This window comes from Pseudorca crassidens, chromosome 10 (assembly GCF_039906515.1).
Source record: "Pseudorca crassidens isolate mPseCra1 chromosome 10, mPseCra1.hap1, whole genome shotgun sequence".
Taxonomy (NCBI): domain Eukaryota; kingdom Metazoa; phylum Chordata; class Mammalia; order Artiodactyla; family Delphinidae; genus Pseudorca; species Pseudorca crassidens.
The window spans coordinates 102,719,825-102,737,201 of record NC_090305.1 but is presented as its reverse complement, the minus strand read 5'-3'; the positions used below and the strand labels follow the sequence as shown (position 1 = coordinate 102,737,201).

The following is a 17,377-nucleotide window of genomic DNA, read 5'->3' as shown; positions in this document are numbered from 1 at the left end:
AAACAGAACATGGCACCCCGGCCCTGTTTTCACTGCTGGCAGTGGGGAGCCACTGTAGGTTGCTGAACAGGGGCACTCTCAGGGATTGGGGCTGGGGTCTGGGTTCAGGAAGAAGCCCAGAACAGCAGACACTGGGTTCCAGTCCATCTTACCTGCTACCAGCACGGGCATGTGCTCTGCCAGGCTGCCCGGGAGGACGCCTGCCAGCTCGGTGAGGAGGCTGAAGCAACCCTGGCGGGCCCTGACACTCCGATCTTTAAGCTGCCTCTGCAGGGCCTTAATCACAAGAGGCACCTGTGGATGGAGGGGGGAGGTCAGTGACCACCCGGGAACCTCCACACCCCACCCACTACTGCGGGACTCGGCCTGGGCACCTGCCCATGGAGGACCCCCAGCGTGGAGAGGATCATTCCACCCCAAGCTTCCCATCACTCGCTCTGTACCAGGCACCTGATTCCACACTCACCAGCTGACAGATGGGAAACAGGCACAGAGTTGAAGTAACTTGCTCAAGGTCACCGGGCAGTGTGGTTCTCATTCCTACGCTTGGTGAGGGTGAAGCACCGGGGCCCCCTTCCCTCCTCCAGCTAGATTCCCTCCCCAGTGAGTTCATCCACTTCCGAGTTGAGGATTCCCCTGAAGCAATGACTCCTAGATCTACATCTCTGACACGAGACTTGTGTGCCGACTGCCCGCCAGACACCTCTACTCCGGCATCCAACGAGGGCTTCGAACATAAATGTCCAGAACAGAACTCTGGACATGCCCCCGCTCCACCCTCCACCATGTCAGGGACTGCACTATTTTTAGCCAGAGCCCCGAACTCACATGACACCTCCCTGCCCCTTGCCTTTCACATCCATCTGCAAACCCCAAAACTATCTCTCAAGTCCGACCACCTGTCCCCCTGCCCCCTGCCCAAGGCACCAAGCCCTTTCACCTGCACAGCTGCAGCGGCCTCCAGCCCGTTACAATCCATTCCCCACACAGCAGCCAGAGTGAGCCTTTTCAAATGTGAGTGGGATCCCATAATTCCCCTCCCGTGGCGTCTACCCTCTTAGAAAAAAACTGAACCCCCTTGCTGTGGCCTGGAACCCTACTCGTGCTGTTGGCTATCTGCCCGAGACTGTGTGGTCCAGGGACAGGGACTTCATCTGTCTTGCCCCCTGTTGTGCCCCGCCACTTCATACACAGGGCCGGGCACACAGCAGGTGCTCCGTACGCACAATCCAGTGGGTGGAGAGATGGGGGGCGGTGGGAGGGTGAGGGGATGGAGGAGGGAAGGGTGGTGAGCAGGAGGGAGGGGCAGGGGGAGGGGCGGGCAGGCACACCTGTCCTCGCAGCATCTGGAGGTTGCTGCCCGACTGGGTGGGCTCCTCCTCCAGCCATCCCTTCGGGGGCCGCGTCTGCCGCAGCAGCACGATGTAAGCTCCGAACACGTCGGCCTTGACGTTCTCCTCGCGTTCCCTGAAGCGGCGGATGAGCACGGGCGCCAGGGTGCAGTGGAAGTTGGTCAGGAGGTCGGGCCGAGAGCTGATCAGAGCCGCCAAGCACTTGGCCGCTGCCCGGCGCACCTTCCAGCTCATGTCATCATCGTCGCTGTACTCGTCCTCGCTCTCTGGGGAGGGAACCGGACACCCATGGAGCCCTGCGCACCACCCAGGGCGGTCTCCCAGGACGGAGGGGTGAGAAGTGAGGGAGCAGTGAGGAGGGCTCCGCCGGGGCCCCACCTTTCCATGGTCACTACCCGTTAATGAACACCTGCCCTGTGCTAGGGGTGGCGTCAAGCAGGGAACCAGCTGGAGGTAGGCCAGCGTCCTCCCGCTGCCTCCAGACTCCTGGTTGTATTGACTACACCAGGGAAAAACTGACTCCCAAGCTTCCAGTGAGGATTTAGGGAATCCATTTGGGGCACAAGACCCAAACTTTGGTTTCAGCACTGGCTGCGTGATGTTTCATTTACTGGGATTTCAGAAGGGAAAGGTGATAGCTCCCCTGCCCCAGACAGAGTCCTGATTCCAGCTTCCAAGCAGGACTAACAATTAAGGAAAAGCTGTGTTTGTGTGGCTCTCCACTCTCCAAGCTCCCCCAAGAGATCAGAGCTCAAGTCTTCACCATGCCTCAGGAATGAAGGTGTCTTGAGCCCCCTTTTATAGATGATACATGTAAGGCTCAGAGAGGGCGAAGACTCTCCTGAGAACACACAGCTAGAAACAGCAGAGATGAATGAGGCCCACAGAGCCAACTCATACATCTGGGAGACACGCATGAGGCTCAGAGGGGGATGGTCCTCCCTAGGGACACCCCCAGGCACAGGCTCAAAGGCCAGCATATTCCTACCCACACTGCCCTGCAGAGAACTCAGACTCTCAGAGCACTGCATCTGGACAAGCCATAGTGGGCCAGATGGATGGTCCCCCAGATGTGTCTTGTCAGCTTAGCAGATGTGTCCCCTCTGATGGACCCTCGTTATCTCCACCCTATGTCACCCATGAAGAAACATCCAGAGCTCCCTGTTACTCACAAGAAAATGCCCAATCTCCTTGGCCGGGCATTTGAGCCCAAAATGCCTGTCCAATCTCATCTCCTACCACTGCATCTCGTTCTGAGTACCCATCAGGACCTAAGGCCTTCACCTCCATCAATGCCTCCAGGGCCCAGGGCCTTCCCTCTGAGTGACAGACAGACCCACAGGCACAGAAGGAAAGAAGCCATTGAGTCCATCCCCCATCCAGGTATCTCTCCCTGTCAGTGCCAATCATTCCACCACTAGAGCTTCACTCTGCTGGGTTAAAGCAATGGCTCTTGGAAGCCGTAACTAAAAAGGTACAGAGATGGCAGCACGAGGTGGGAGAGTCTGGCAAACATGGCTCCAAGTCCCAGCTACGACACTTCCTAGCTGTGTTATCTCAGGCAAATCTCTTCTCATTAAGTCTCAATCTCCTTGTCTGAAATATGGGGATGATAATAAATACCTCGTTTCCTAGGGTCATTATAAGGAACATGAAATAAGAGAGTACTCAGGGGACTTCCCTGCTAGTCCAGTGGTTAAGAATCCACCTTCCAAAGCGGGGGACGTGGATTCGATCCCTGGTCGAGGAACTAAGATCCCACATGCCGTGGGGCAACTAAGCCCACGCACCACAACTAGAGAGAAGCCCGAGCGCCACAATGAAAGATCCTGCGTGTCGCAACTAAGACCTGACACAGCCAAAAATAAACAAATAAATATTTAAAAAGAAAATAGCACAGAGGACATCAGGAGATGCTCAATAAACAACAGCAATTACTACTATCTTGTGATCTGTGCAATCAGAGAGTGTGGGTACCACAGAGGATCCAGATTTCCAAGGGCAGGGCTGGAGCCTGAGGAAGAGCTGGGATCAGGATGGGGGCACCAGATGTGGCCCCTGTCTTTGGCTGGGGGATTCCCGGGAAGGCTGCACCCATTTCCACCCACCAGCCCAAGGACAAGTTGGCCACTCACCCTGCTCACTGAACTCACTGTCCTCTGTCTCCATCTGCTCCTCTTCCCCGTCACTGTCATAGTTATAGTTGGGGTCGTGCTTTATGTACTGGAGACAGAGGCTGGTCACGCTGGGCACGTGGGGGCCCATCTCCTTGGGGCACCTGTGGGGTGGGATGCGGGAGGCTCTGCTGGACCCAGGCAAGACGGGGTTGGGGATGGGGCCCAGTGGTGAGTCCTGAGACCTGACTGCTTTGAGGCCAGCATCCTGCCCCCACGCCATCCCCACCAACTTCTCAAAGAAACCCCAGGGCCCCCGTTTTCCAGCACCCCTGTTGCACCTACTTCCTCAGGAAGGCCTCGAATGCCTGGAGGCAGGACTCCCGAAGCTCATCATCATCCAGGTTGCAGAACTCCTCCACCAGGGGCACCAGTCGGTCCAGATGGGTCCCTGCAGGGCCAGGTGGGTCACTGAGGCAAGGTGAGATGAGGCCAGACCATCTCCAGGGCTCCCCCAGCCCACAGCATTCAGCCTGTGCCTGCACCTGCAGCCCTGGCCACTGCAAAGTTACTCAGAGGCTTCAGAGTCAAGCAGATGTGGGTTCTAGCCCTGACTCAGCACCCTATAAGCTATGGGACCTTGGGCACATCGCAACATTCTTTAACCTCAGACCACTCATCTTCACAGTAGGGATAACAACGCCTACCAGCCAGAGAGTTTGTCAAGATTAACAGTAAGATTCAGGTAAAGATCTCCACCCAGGTCCTGGCACGAAGCAGGCACTCAATAAGTAGCTTCTGTTGTTGAAACTATTACTCACGTTCTTGCCTGATTTCCTGCGCTAGGTTGTAAACCTGGGCAAGGAAAGTGGGGAGGCAGGCACTGCCCTTACAAACCAGGCAAGAGGGGCCCCCCCACTGCCCCCGGGGCTTTATACGGACTCTGCCCTAGCTTTTCTCCAGCCGTACCCTTCCCTACCCTGAACCTTTCCGGTCCTGTGCAGTTCTCTTGCCCAGGTCCATGCTCCCGAGGGTGGCTGCTGTTTGGGGGGATGTGGACAGAGTATGGACTGCAGGCTGGGGCCTCCATGTGCGCTTTTAAGGTCCCCTGCAGTGAGCGAGCCAGAGGGGAGGGAGGGCAGACCGTGGCCACTCTACTTACACTGCCCTGTTCTAGCCCGAACTAACTCCAAGGTGTTTGAGAATAAATTCAAAACTGATTGCAGGATTCCATTTCTACAAAACTCATCTCTGGTGACAGAAAGCAGGTCAGTGGTTGCCTAGGGTGGGGCAGAGGGTAGATAGACTGCAAAGAGGCACAAGGAAACTTTTGGGGGTGATGGAAATGTGCATCTTGATTGCGGTGGTAGTTTCACAAGTGCGCGAAAAGGTCAAAACACACTGAATTGTACACTTTAAGTAGTGCGGTTTATTGTACATACATCATCCCTTTGGAGGCATGACTTATAATTACCCTCGCGAGCCTCTGGGTAGGGCTCAGAAGCAGGTTGAGCTCAGGGCCCACCTGGCTGCCTCTCGAGCCCTCTTCCTCTTCAGGCGCTTCAGCACCGCCACCGACCCTCCCCACCTCAACCACGCCCCCTAACCAGAGGTGGCTCACCCGGGCCCCACCCCCTCAGCCCAGGTCCCGCCCCTCTCCCGGGATCCCGGTAGTCGGCCCCGCCCCCTTACGTGGGGCCCCGCCCCCTTACCGAGGCGGTGGCCTGCCTGGCGGCCAACGCTGCCCAGGCACTGGATCAGGGTGCGGATCGCCGCGGGGCTCGCGGGCGCGCGTGGGCCAGGCAGCCGGTCCAGCAGGTGGTCAGCAAGCTCGACGAAGAGGTCGGTGCTGCAGGCGGCCGCCAGATGGCCGAGCGCCCCAACGGCCCGCTTGCGCACGGCCAGGCGCGGACTGCTCAGCTGCGGCAGCAGACAGTGCAGGAGGCTGGCGTGGAAGGCGCCCAGCGGGGCGCCCAGCCTGGGGAGCCGGAAGGAAGGGGTGTCGGGCGAGGCCCACCCGGCGGGCAGCCTGGGCCAGGCACTTCCCCTCTCCCCATGGGTGCCTGGCCGCCTCCCCCATTATGACAACCCAAGGACCCTCACCCTCCCCATCACTGAGGCCAGAGTGATCTAAAGTGTGCCTCGGGCTTCCCTGGTGGCGCAGTGGTTTAGAGTCCACCTGCCAATGCAGGGGACACGGGTTCGTGCCCCGGTCCGGGAAGATCCCACATGCCGCGGAGCGGCTGGGCCCGTGAGCCATGGCCGCTGAGCCTGCGCGTCCGGAACCTGTGCTCCGCAGCGGGAGAGGCCACAACAGTGAGAGGCCTGCGTACCGCAAAAAAATAAATAAATAAAAAAGTGTGCCTCTGCCTAACTCCTTCAGTGGCTCCCCAATGCCCTTTAGATAAGCTGAGCTCCGGGCTCAAGGCAAGAGGGAACACCAGAGAATGGTTTCTGCACAGATAGAACGCAGCCCCTGCAGCAGCTTCTGTCCCACCTTCAAACCAGGCCTGTGCTTTTCCTGTCCCATATGTGTCCTGAAACCTTTTCTTCTCTCACTCTACACCAACACATTGACCTCACCCTCCCATATCTCTCTGTCCAGCCCAGACCTCTCTCCTGGGTTTCATTTATTTATGTGTTCACCTACTATGTGACAGGGCCTGGGCTGGAAACTCGGGAGAGCAAGACGGACTCTGGCCCTCAGTCCTGCCCTATGGAGTTTTCGGTTGAGTGGGTACCTCCCAGGCACCTCAAATTCAACATGTTCCAAACGGAAACCATCACGCCCACCCCGACATTGCTCCTGGAGCGCACCTACACGGCCAGTGGCCCTGTGTCTGTGCCCACAGTTAGGAAAGCCAGACCCCTGGGTGTCAGCCTTGAGTCTTTGCCTCTCATCCACTCCAAGCACTGTGGAGTCCACCTCCTAAATACAACCTGAATTCACCTGCCTGCAGAAGCCTTCTAAGCAGTTTCCCTGCCCATTCAACCCCCTCCCATCTTCCGTGCACTCTGCACATAGAAAGATCAGTCTAAAACACACAAATACACCCAGGGCATTCCTCATGCCTGCCGAGAACCCCTCCGTGAGCCCCTCACACTTTCAGTAGAATCTTTAGTCAACTGCCCCACCTTCCCAGCCCTTATCTCTCCACACCAGCCCCTCCTCATGACACCCCATGACTGCCTTACACAACCCCCAGGACCTCATGTCTCTCTGGTCTTTGCCCTCTGGGCCAAAGGCAGGTCCCCCATACGGGGTCCCCCTTAGGCTCACCCACGCCTGGCCAAGTCCTGCCCACCCTTGAAGGCTCAGCTGGCTGGACCCTCTCTAGGAAGGTTCCCCATCCCCCAGCTGGGTTAAGGGCTCCTCCTCTGAGCTCCTACGGGCCCTGCTCTTAGCCGTATTGTTGTTCTTACTCCATTCACAGATTTATGTGCCTGTGAGCTTTTCCTTAGGGGCCGCCAAGACCCAGCCAACTCCATATTCCCAGAACTAGTCCAGCACCTGACATTTTTCCAGTAGGTGCTCAAATCTTGAGACGCTGAATGAATGAATACTTTAAAAATGTGCAGTGCAATTTAAAACCAAGGCCCAGCTACACTAATCCAAGAGAAGAAAAAAAAGAGAAAGAAGGGCCGAGGGAGAGGATGAACACACGTGGGCTCCAGCTATGGAGAGACCTGAATTCAACACCTAGGTTCTGCCATTTATTGACTGTGCCTGCAGACAGGCCACATCTCCTCTCAGAGCCCAGAAAATGGTGACAAACGAGTTCTCCTGGGACACTGCTGGTACGATTAAAGAGCCCTAGCACAGGGACTGGCGGACAGTAAGTGCTGGCTCTGTGACTTTGAGACCCTCCCTGTCCCCCTGTCCTCCTTGCCCAGGGTGGCCTCCCGCACCTGCTCAGCATGTCAGAGAGGATGTCCAGGGCTTCCAGCTGCACAGCCACGTCCTCCTGCTGGGCGATGGCACTGGTGAGCTGGCCTGTGATCTTCCGGCACACACTGGTGGCCAGGCCAGAGCCTGCACAGAGCACAAGGTGGGTGCGGTGAGGCCCAGGGCTGGCCTCCACCTGTGGTCGGCCTTTGCTCTGGTTGTGTTCCTGAGCCCACATCCCGCAAATCCTGCTGACCAGGGAAGCCAGGGGTGGCGTGGTCCAAGGTTTGACGCAGAGTCAGATGGAACTAAAGGAGACAGCTGGGGAGCTAAAGAACCAAGGGCGGACCTGCTGGCTGGCTCACCCCACACCTGACCCCTTTGCCCTCTGCCTTCCCATGGGGAGGTGGGAAAAGTTAAGCACTTCTTTCCTAGACTCCTTTGCTGCTTGGAGAGGCCAGGTGACCATGTTCTGGCCATTGAGATACAGGTCAAAGTCTTCTGGGGAAACACGTGCTTTTCTTATAAAGGGCAAGAGACATGGGTAGAGACTTCAGCCCTGTCCTAAATGAGCTTCTGAATGGCTGTGAAAATGGAGTGGCTGATCCCTTCAGAGTTATGTGAGAAAAGTAACCCCCTACTTCTTCAAGCTGCCATTAGTTAGACTTCGTTACTTGCAGCTAAAAGCATCCCTGAAACAGAGCCATGAAGTTTAACAGATCTGGGTCTGAATTCTCTGCCACTTATTAGCTTGCTGACCTTGGGTAAGTCCTTTCACCTCGCTGAGCCTCAGCTTCTTCAATCATAAACCAGGACAAATAGCAATAGCACCGAGTCCCTAAGACCTGAGTACCTGTGGCTGCAGGGGGGAGCTCCGACAGGACGGTCTTGAGGCCGATGCCAGCGACGTCTCGGAGCTGCTCCTTGTCTGACCGCATGTTGGCACAGAGGGCATCCACGATGGTCTCCACCTGGTACTCCTTCACTTTGCCCACCAGAGGACCCAGGCTGAGTATGGAGGGAGGGAGGGAGGAGGTCCAAAAGCCCAGGCTCAGCTCGAGTCGGGCTACCCCTTACATCCCCTCATGTCTGTGGGGCCACATGTGCTGAGGAAAAGGCCCCAGATCAACAGGGGACTTCCTATTTTGCCAGAAAGAAAGGTACCGTCTGGGTATGCCGACATCATTCCTGGCACCTCCCAAACCTGCATCTCCTCTTGGGTTTTACATCTCAGTATATGGCCAAACCATCGAACCCGGCAACCTCAGCTGGAAACCAAGGAATGCCCAAGAGTAGGGTTCTCAAACTTGCGCGTGTATCAGAATCCCCTAGAGGACTTGTTAAAACACAGATTGTGGGACTTCCCTGGTGGCACAGTGGTTAAGAATCCGCCTGCCAATGCAGGGGACACGGGTTCGAGCCCTGGTCCGGGAAGATCCCACATGCCGCAGAGCAACTAAGCCCATGCGCCACAACTACCGAGCCTGCGAGCAACAACTACTGAGCCCGCGCTCCACAACAAGAGAAGCTACTGCAATGAGAAGCTCAAGCACTGCAAACGAAGAGTAGCCCCTGCTCGCCACAGCTAGAAAAAAAAGCCCACATGAAGCAACGAAGACCCAACGTAACCAAAAAAAAAAAAAAAAAAAACACACACACAACACAGATTGTTGGGCCCCACCCCAGCTTTTCAGACTTAAGGGGTCTAGATGGGGCTTGAGAATTTACATTTCTAGCAAGTTCGCAGTAGATGCTGACGGTCCAGGGACCACACTTTGAGAACCTGCCTTAGAGGCTTGCTTCTCCTAGTGTGGTCACAGATCAGCATCATCAGCACTACCTGGAGATGCAGAGATGCAGCAGCTCAGGTCCTACCCGACAGCTACCGAACTAGAATCTGTGCGTCAACAAAACCCCCAGGTGATTCGAATGCACGTGAAAGTTTAAAAACTGCACCACACTGCTTCTCAGCTTTAAGTGGGCATTGCCATCACCTGGGGCCTTTTAAGAAATTGTTACCCAGGTGCCAGCCCCAGAGTGTCTCAGTTAATTGGTTTCAGGTGTGGCCTGGAGCTGGGGATTTTTTTTTTTTAATTCCCCAGGTGATTCTAACATGCAGTCAAGGCTGAGAACCTCTGACCTAAAAGAGTGGTTCTCAGATGACAGTGCGCATTAGAATGCAGATTCCCGGGTGCTATATCCTCACCTGCCCGCCCCAGCCCACTCCTGAATTAGAATCCCTGGGTGGGGAGCACACAGTTTAAACAAGGGTCCCAGGTGGCCGCAGTGCACACCACTTTGCAAACTCTTGACTTCTTTCTCTAAGTAATCACAGGTCTTTCCACTCTACCTTCTATAGCACTGGTTCTCAGTAGGGGTGATTCTGCCCTGAGGGGCGTTTTGGATATTTACTGGGGGGGGCCTTCTATTAGTTATGTTCATCACAACTAATGAGATGGCACTTCTGCCTTTTATTGAGGGAAGGGGGGGTTGGGGTGGGGGGGTCGGGGATAATAGAAAGACAATATTGCAAAACCATGTTCCATGTCCTGCTGGAGTTTCTAACATCCCACTGGGCATTCACACAGGTAAAAAGCCTTTCTATAATTATCTGAGTCCAAAACCTAATTTCATTTTACATATAAACACAAAGTACTTTTCTGCACTATTTTAATATATTAAAATATTAATATTTTAATATACTCTAAAATTTCCAAAAATGTAGTTATCAGGTAACTCGAAGGAAGACTGTACTTTATTTTCCTGGGAAACTTTACCGGGACACGGTCACCATTTCAGAAAATCTCGTAAGATCAATGCTGCCTGTGCTGAGTCCCCAACATCCACACCTGTCTCCACCTGCTTCCTGCCTTGGCAAGCCTACCTCAGGTGCAGGCTTCTCACGACTTCATTACACATCTACCGTCAACGTGCCTGAGCATTTACACAGTGAAACACATACTATTTTACCATCAACAACGTTCCTCCTATTTGTCCTTTATGCTCCGGTTTAAGGCATTATATAAGCTGTTTTGTAATCATGTGTAAAGGCAGATTCTATTATGCATGAATTTCATTTTGTGCTAAGAAAAGAGTATTTCAGACCACGTGTTATAAAAAGGGGTTTTGCTTCTGCTAGTAGGAAACCAGTCCACCTGATCTCAATTCCACCGTTAGAGGGATGCTCCCAGACCACAAAGCTGAGCACGTCTTGTTCCTGCATGAAACTCTTTACTGAATTCCTATGCTCTTGGGATCAAGTTGAAATTCACTACCCACCCAGAACACCTGGATCCAGCCCACAGAGTACTGTTTGAGAGGCAGTGCCCCAATTCTGTTGACCCCCGCCATTCCTCAGTCCCCTGCTTACCCCGCCACACACACACATGCCCTGCACATACCCCATCTTGCTTTTTCAGCTCTGGGGGTAACTGGCAAAGGTCTCAGAACGACACCTCATGAGGCCTATGGCAAATGTGCCCACCTCCGCCGCGTTCTTTCACCCCCACCACTCCTGTGCATGCCAGCCTGACCTTCCAGCTGCCAACTCCTGCATCTGTGCCTGAGGGCTTTCCCTGGCTGGAGATGCCAAGGAATGCATAACGCTCCACCTACCCCAGGAGCAGCCCTCAACCAAGGAAAGCTGGCAGGTGCGAACACTCCAAGGTGCATGTCCTACACTGTGTGCCAGGGATCCCCAGCAGGGGTAAGCTCCACTCACCCACAGGAGAAACCTGCGTGATGCTTTATTGCGTTTCTTCCTTCCCTGCCTCACTTCTCTACCCCCCTACCTAGTTTCCTGGGATCTCTTTCCTAGTAAACTTACACTTGAATCCTTGCCACAGGGTGTACTTCTGGGGCAACCTACACCAAGTCACTGTCCAGCTCCACTGGGGCTCCAACAGTTGCTCAGCAATTCTTCTCTCAGAGGCTGTACCCCAAAGGGTCAGGGACCCTCCCATCACCACCAGGGTCGACACTCACCACTTGACCGCCAGGTTCTGCACCTCCCCGTTCTTGTCCTCCAGAAGCCTGAGAAGCATCTTTACCACCTTGCGTTCGCTGTCCTCATCCAGCTGGATGGAGTCCTTCTGCAGCTCTGACATCAGGTCACTGGTAGCCATGAACCTGGGCAGGGAGGACGGAGGATTGCTGAGCAGCTCCTGGGCCCCGGTGATATGGGCAGTACCTCAGAGTTCCCCAGAAGCGGACCTTGATACAAAGGGTCAGGGGCAGTCAAGGGCAATAGATTATCTGGGCTGTGGGCACAGTTGGGCTACCAAAAGGCAACGCGTGTGTGAGACACCGACTGGCCCAAGGTGGCAGACTCAGACACACAGCATCCCAGCTAAAGGCTTAGGACCTCCAAAGCACATGGCTCCTGCTTCTGCCATTTATGCAACTGTGAACTCGGGCAAGTTACTTCACCTCTCTGAGCCTTATTTAACCTGTCTGAAAAGTGGGGATGAGAACGGTACCTGCCTTGTGGGGCTGTATGGAAGATAAAAGAAGACAATGTATGGGGTGTGCTTAGCACACAGTGGGCACTCAGGAGGTGTCCCGCCATGATTATAATGTCACGTCATTCGCGTCTCATTCGGGCTAGAAGGTCGAACACAAACCTTGCAACCGAGTCAGGTGTCAGCAGGAAGCCTCTCTACCTGACAGGTGGAGGACGACGAGCCCCGTCCAGCCCACCTGACCTCAAAGAATCACTCAGCCCTGCCCTCACACCAGCGGGTCTCAAACCGTGGCCAGCATCAGAATCACCTGCAGGGCTTGCCAAGTGCTGCTGGGCCCCAGGGTTTCTGAATCAGAAAGTCTGAGCTGGGGCCCCAAATTATGCATTTCTAACAAGTTCCCAGATGAGGCTGAGGGGCGGGGACCACACTCTGAGAACTAACGCCCCAGGCCAGGTTGACGGGCAACAGGCATATCTTAGACATAGATGGCAACGGCTGAGCAGTCCCCAGCCACAGCTCGCAGACCCAGGGTGGGCATCAGCGTCAAGGACCACCCACTCACAGCTGGGCAGATCCGTGTGGCCGGATGCCCTGTCCCCGGCATTTGAAATTGCAGTGGAGTCTGAGCTGGAAGGTCACGGAGAGCTGGGGCTGCCGTGGCAACATGGAGCACCATTCCTGCCAAGATCAGGAGGGGAGAGCAGTCTTAAACTGGCAGCCCTCGGCTGTGTCCACCTGGCAAATGTTCTTCGAAAATTTGAATTATTTATTGACATTTAAAAATTAGAAGAGTTGACATAAAAGTACTGATTTCCAGATTCTCTTGAAAACAGAATATTTGAATACAGCTGGGCCAACAGTCTCTGGTGACTATAACTGGCTCGAGGCAGTGGCGGCTGCCCGCTGTAGGTAGATGCACACTCCCCAGGTCAGCAGGTTCTCCCCAGGCCCACTGCAGCCGTTTACTGGCTCCTGCAGGCACTTGACAGCAGAGAGGAGAGATGCTGTGAAGTCCGCATCAGAGAGTGGCGGCCCCAAAGAAAGCGTCCAGCTTTTGCTCCCCAACCAGGCCTCTTCACACCAGCCTTGCTTTCTAGCTTGAGCGAGTCAACCAAGAACCCGCTCCCCCTGCCCCACCAAGCCTGCTATGGCAAAATCGGTCACAGTGAGATTCCAGCCTCATCTCTGCAGGCTCAGACCTGCTGCTGGATGTCACAGTGGCCCCTAGGGCCCCTTAGGCAGGAGGGCACTTGTGGGTGTCACAGCTGTTTATTTTTAACAGCTGGGATAAGCCTCAAGCCTGAGAGAAGAAAGGAGGCTGGGCTGGAGGCAAGGAGGGGGTGGCAGGGCTGACCATCCCCACCTGTGGGCCTGGCCACCTCAGGACAAGCAGCCAAGGTAAGATGAAGGATGAGGTTTGGATCTGAGCCAGGACAAGGCCAGGGGTAGCCACACGCACTCCTAAGTCTGTCCTGCTGAAGGGATGTTCAGAGAAGGCAGGCAGGGCCTTGAAGCTGAGTTTCTGCTGCAGTCCATGGAGACCCAGCTCAGCCTGGCAACCCAAGGGATGGACTCCTTTGCCCAAGATGGGCCTCCTGTCTCTCTCTTTCTTCTCCACCTACTGAACTCCCATTCACCTGTCAAGGGCCCAGCTCAAAATGTCCTAGTCTCAGGGAAGACTCCTCTCATCACCCTGCCCTATCCTCCACCCACAATCTCTAAGCACACTTGGTCCCCCTGGATAGGACCCTCTCAGATACTCTGCACCCCTCTATTATAGCATCTCTCACACTGCACTGCAAGCTTGGTCACCAGTGTCTCCCCTGTTGAACTGTGAACTCACAGAGGCCTGTCAGTTCATCTCTGGGACTCCAGGCCCAGCAAACAGGTCCAAAGAGGCCCTGAGGGGGCAGGGTAAGGGCAGAAGGGGAAGGAGGGTTAGGACCAGCCCCTAACAGGGCTCAGAGCCAACCAGCTGTGTGGAAATCCAAACTCAGAAACTAATCCTTCTGAAATACTCCCCAGCACTTCTGACACCCCAGAGTTCCTGCAAACACAGCTCTCACATATATGTGTATATGTGTGTGGCGGTCGTAAAGGGGGCGTATACAGGAAAGGGTATCATTTGGTAGATAAGAGTGTGGGCACCGAAGTTTGGCTTTAAGTTAATATACTAGCCATATACTTATCACCTGGGTGACCCTGAACAACTGACTCCTCTCAGCCTCAATTTTTCCATTTATAAAATGGGAATTTTCTTTGCCCCACTTTGTAACACCTTTGGAAAGTTTTACTAGGACAAGCAGCTTTTGGCATGAGGCAGATGAGGCAACTAGGCTCAGAGAGGTTGCATGAACCACCCAGTACACACAGCAAGTTGGGAAAAGAAGCACACTGGTCAGGTCTCCTGGCTCCTCAACCAATACTACTATGTTTTCAATAAATGATGTAGGAATTCCTGCAAGACCCCTCAATTTACCCATTTCACTGTTGAAGTCTGAGTGGGAGTAGAGCAGCCGCCTGCCCACAGAGTGGGGGCGCAGAACAACAGGGATCGAAGGCTTCCTCCACCTGCCTGGGACTCCCACCTGCAGTCACCGTCCACCTCCAGGAGCTAGAGGACACAGTCTCAGTTTCATTCCAGAGAAACCCTAGAGGCAACTCAACTGAAATACTCAGCCACATGGGTGCCTGGACAGCTGGTCAGGCCCCCTGGTATTTGGACTTTAAAAATAGATATCATCCTCATATGCTTGGGGTGGTTTTAAGTGTTCTCAGGGCCGCTGGCAGAGCAGACTGGAAGGGCTTCTCAGGCTCCAGTTGGCAGGGCCAATTCCCTCTCCTGGAGCCTGGACCTGAGGGCCTAGACAGTGGTGCAAATCCCTTCGGTGACTGGCCGGCTGTGTGACCTCGGGCAAGTCACTTCACCTCTCCAAGCCTCTAAGGAACAGGAAGAACGATCACTACCACCCAGGCAGACAGGAAGACTGAATGAGATTACACTGGACAGCAGGGAGCCTGGGACACAGAAAACATTCACTGAGCATCACCTGTGTACCCAGAACATGCTCTGGACACAAAAGGAGACTGCACAGTCCAGAGGTCCAGGAGCTCTGGGTCTCCCAGGCTTAAAAAGTTATGCAGCAGAAATATGGGCCGGGGGAGGTGCCTAACCCTGCCTGGGTATCAGGAGGCATCCCAAAGAGGTGACAACTGAGTAGCAGCTAGCCTGGTGAAGGGGGGAAATGACGAGGCAGACAAAGAACTTCCAGGTAAAGGCCCAGACAGGGGAGGGGACTGGCAGATTTCTGATGTGCCCAAAATCACAACAGTGTCAATCTATTAAGCGCTTACCTGGTGCCAGACACTAATCTAAGCATCCCGCATGTATTAACTCATTTCATCTTCACACCAACCCTCTAGGTGGGTTCTGTTATTACCCTCATTTCACAGAAACAGAAGCTGAGGCTCAGAGGGGTTAAGCAGCTTATCCACAGTCACACAACCAGTAAGTGGCCGGAGGCAGGATCCGAACCCAGGACTGTGGCTCAGAGGCTCTACTAAAGCGGGGCCTCTTGAGCGGTGCTGAGGAATAAACTGCCGAAGGCAGGGGTCAGACCAGGAGGGCAGGGCCTGGGTATCCTTAGCTGTCAGGGGGCCTTGCTGAGATCTCATCCTCTGTGTTAGACTGGCCTGGCTGTGCACCTCGATTCTCCACTTCCTAGCTTTGTGACTGCACCTGGGCCCTTCTCGCCTCTGAGCCTCACTCTTCTTATCTGTAAAATGGGGGGGGGGGAGTAAAGTGACAGAATGTTCAACGGTCTATATTCTCTCTGAGGACTCCTTACAGCACAGAACTGGCTGTGTGGTTATGGACCAGTCCTTTTCCCTCTCTGGGCCTCAGTTTCCCCTGAGGAGGAGGGGACTGGGCCAGAAAGGGAGTGGCCCACAAAACCTATAAGCCCCCACCAGAACCATCACCTACCTCTGTCCGCTAAGCCACTCAGCCCAGCCCCCTCCCTCAGCTGGTGTCAGAGCAAACCCGGGAGGCGGGGAAAGAGTACCCCTATGAAGTGCGGGGAGGAGGCGTGGGGTGATGTTGAGAAGAGTGCAGAGCTGAGGGTACGAGTGAAAAAGTCAGCACTGGGTTTGTAGTCCTGGGAGGGGAGCGAGTTTCAATGCGGAGAAAAAGAGGCAGGCGCTGGGTTCCCCAAGGAGAGGCCGAGGGTTTCAGTGGGGGTTGAAGAGGAGGGCCAGGGCCCATCAAATGCGGGGAGAGATGCGGGCTGGGCATAAGCGGAGAGAGGAGAGGCAGAGGAAGCGTGCAGAGGGGCAAGCTGCGGCTCAGACGCGGGACGGCAGGCAGGGGCTGAAGTTTGCACGGTGGGAGACGCAGCTGGGCTGGAGTCCCGGAGAGGACAGGGCAAGCAATCCGCGGAGAACTCAGCCCGAGCTTCCGCCGGGCGCAGAGGCGGGGAGGGGGCGTCTCGGGGGCAGGAGTGGAGCCCGCTGCGAGGAGCAGAGATGGTGGCTGCAGGGTCCCGGGGGAGGGCCGGCGCTCCGGGAGGGGAAGGCCGGGGGTTCAGGGCGGGGCGGAGAGGCGGGGGCCGGGCAGCGGGCGCACCTGAAGTCCTTGTCGCTGGACGTCATCTTCTCCAAGAGGCTGGAGATGTGGAAGGCGGCGGTGCTCATGGTGGCTGCGCCGCGGGGCCGCCAACGGGAAGGAATATGGCGGCGCGGCCCCCTCCCCCGCCGCACGCGGGCTGTGCTCAGCTAACAGAAATAGCCGCCCCCGCCCCGCCCCGCCCCGCGGCGCAGCGCTCGCCTCTGCCTTGGCCGCCGCTGCGGGAGGCGGGAGGCGGGAGGCGGGAGACGGGAGGCGGTTGGCGGGAGGCGGGAGGCGGTTGGCGGGAGGGGCCCGCCAGTAGCTCTGTGGTCTCGGCTTGGCGCCAGCCCTGCAGACGGCCCATCACCGGCTTGCACACTCCCACAGACGTGAAGCTCACCACCTATCACCGGACAGCCTCTCCCTATGATTCCTGTGGGCCTCAACCCTGCTCGCGAGACACAGGCATGGTAACAGAGAGTCTCAGGTTCGAACCCCACCTCCGTCAGTTCTGCTGCTGTGAGGCCTTAGCCAAGTTACTTGACCTCTGTAAGCCTCAGCTTTGTCATCTGTAGGCATTCAAGGAACAGGAGCTGCTATTGTAGGTCAAGCCAACCAAAGCACTTCCACCTCCACCCTGCTCCGCATGCGGTCCACCCCAAAGCCAGACAGGATATGGAGTGTACCCTATCGCCCCAGGCCTCCTGCCTGCCACCTCCAACCCTCAGGACATCACGGCCAGTTTCCTCATTTTATAGCTACACAGCTGAGGCCCAGAGAGGCAAAGGGACTTGCTGCAGGTCACACGGCCAGTGAATCTGGGATGGAATCAGGACTGACCCCAGACTGGGCAACAGTTCTTACCCAGAATGAAGCTGTGCACAGTTTCTCCCCATGTAGGTACAAGCTCAGGGTGGGAGAATCTGTAGGAGGACGAGGAGAGTGGCAGAACTTCT

The 17,377-nt window shown here is 55.5% G+C and overlaps 1 protein-coding gene across 5 annotated transcripts in view; it reads right to left on the bottom strand.

Moving 5' to 3' along the window:
* Positions 1–16,595, bottom strand: part of CAND2 (cullin associated and neddylation dissociated 2 (putative)) — a 29,236-nt gene extending 12,641 nt beyond the window's left edge. For 3 of the 5 annotated variants that reach the window (XM_067755530.1, XM_067755532.1, XM_067755533.1), the window contains exons 1-10: positions 16,440–16,565; positions 12,378–12,493; positions 11,337–11,480; positions 8,206–8,360; positions 7,376–7,499; positions 5,179–5,444; positions 3,812–3,917; positions 3,488–3,630; positions 1,332–1,618; positions 153–294 (exon numbers count right to left, since the gene is read on the bottom strand). In XM_067755530.1, coding sequence (XP_067611631.1) covers positions 153–294; positions 1,332–1,618; positions 3,488–3,630; positions 3,812–3,917; positions 5,179–5,444; positions 7,376–7,499; positions 8,206–8,360; positions 11,337–11,480; positions 12,378–12,481 — 1,471 coding nt within the window. In that variant the 5' untranslated portion in view covers positions 12,482–12,493; positions 16,440–16,565. Of the gene's footprint in view, positions 1–152; positions 295–1,331; positions 1,619–3,487; positions 3,631–3,811; positions 3,918–5,178; positions 5,445–7,375; positions 7,500–8,205; positions 8,361–11,336; positions 11,481–12,377; positions 12,494–16,439 lie in introns of all 5 variants that reach the window. The other 2 variants (XM_067755531.1, XM_067755534.1) reach the window with 1 other exon arrangement.
* Positions 16,596–17,377: the final 782 nt, after the last annotated feature.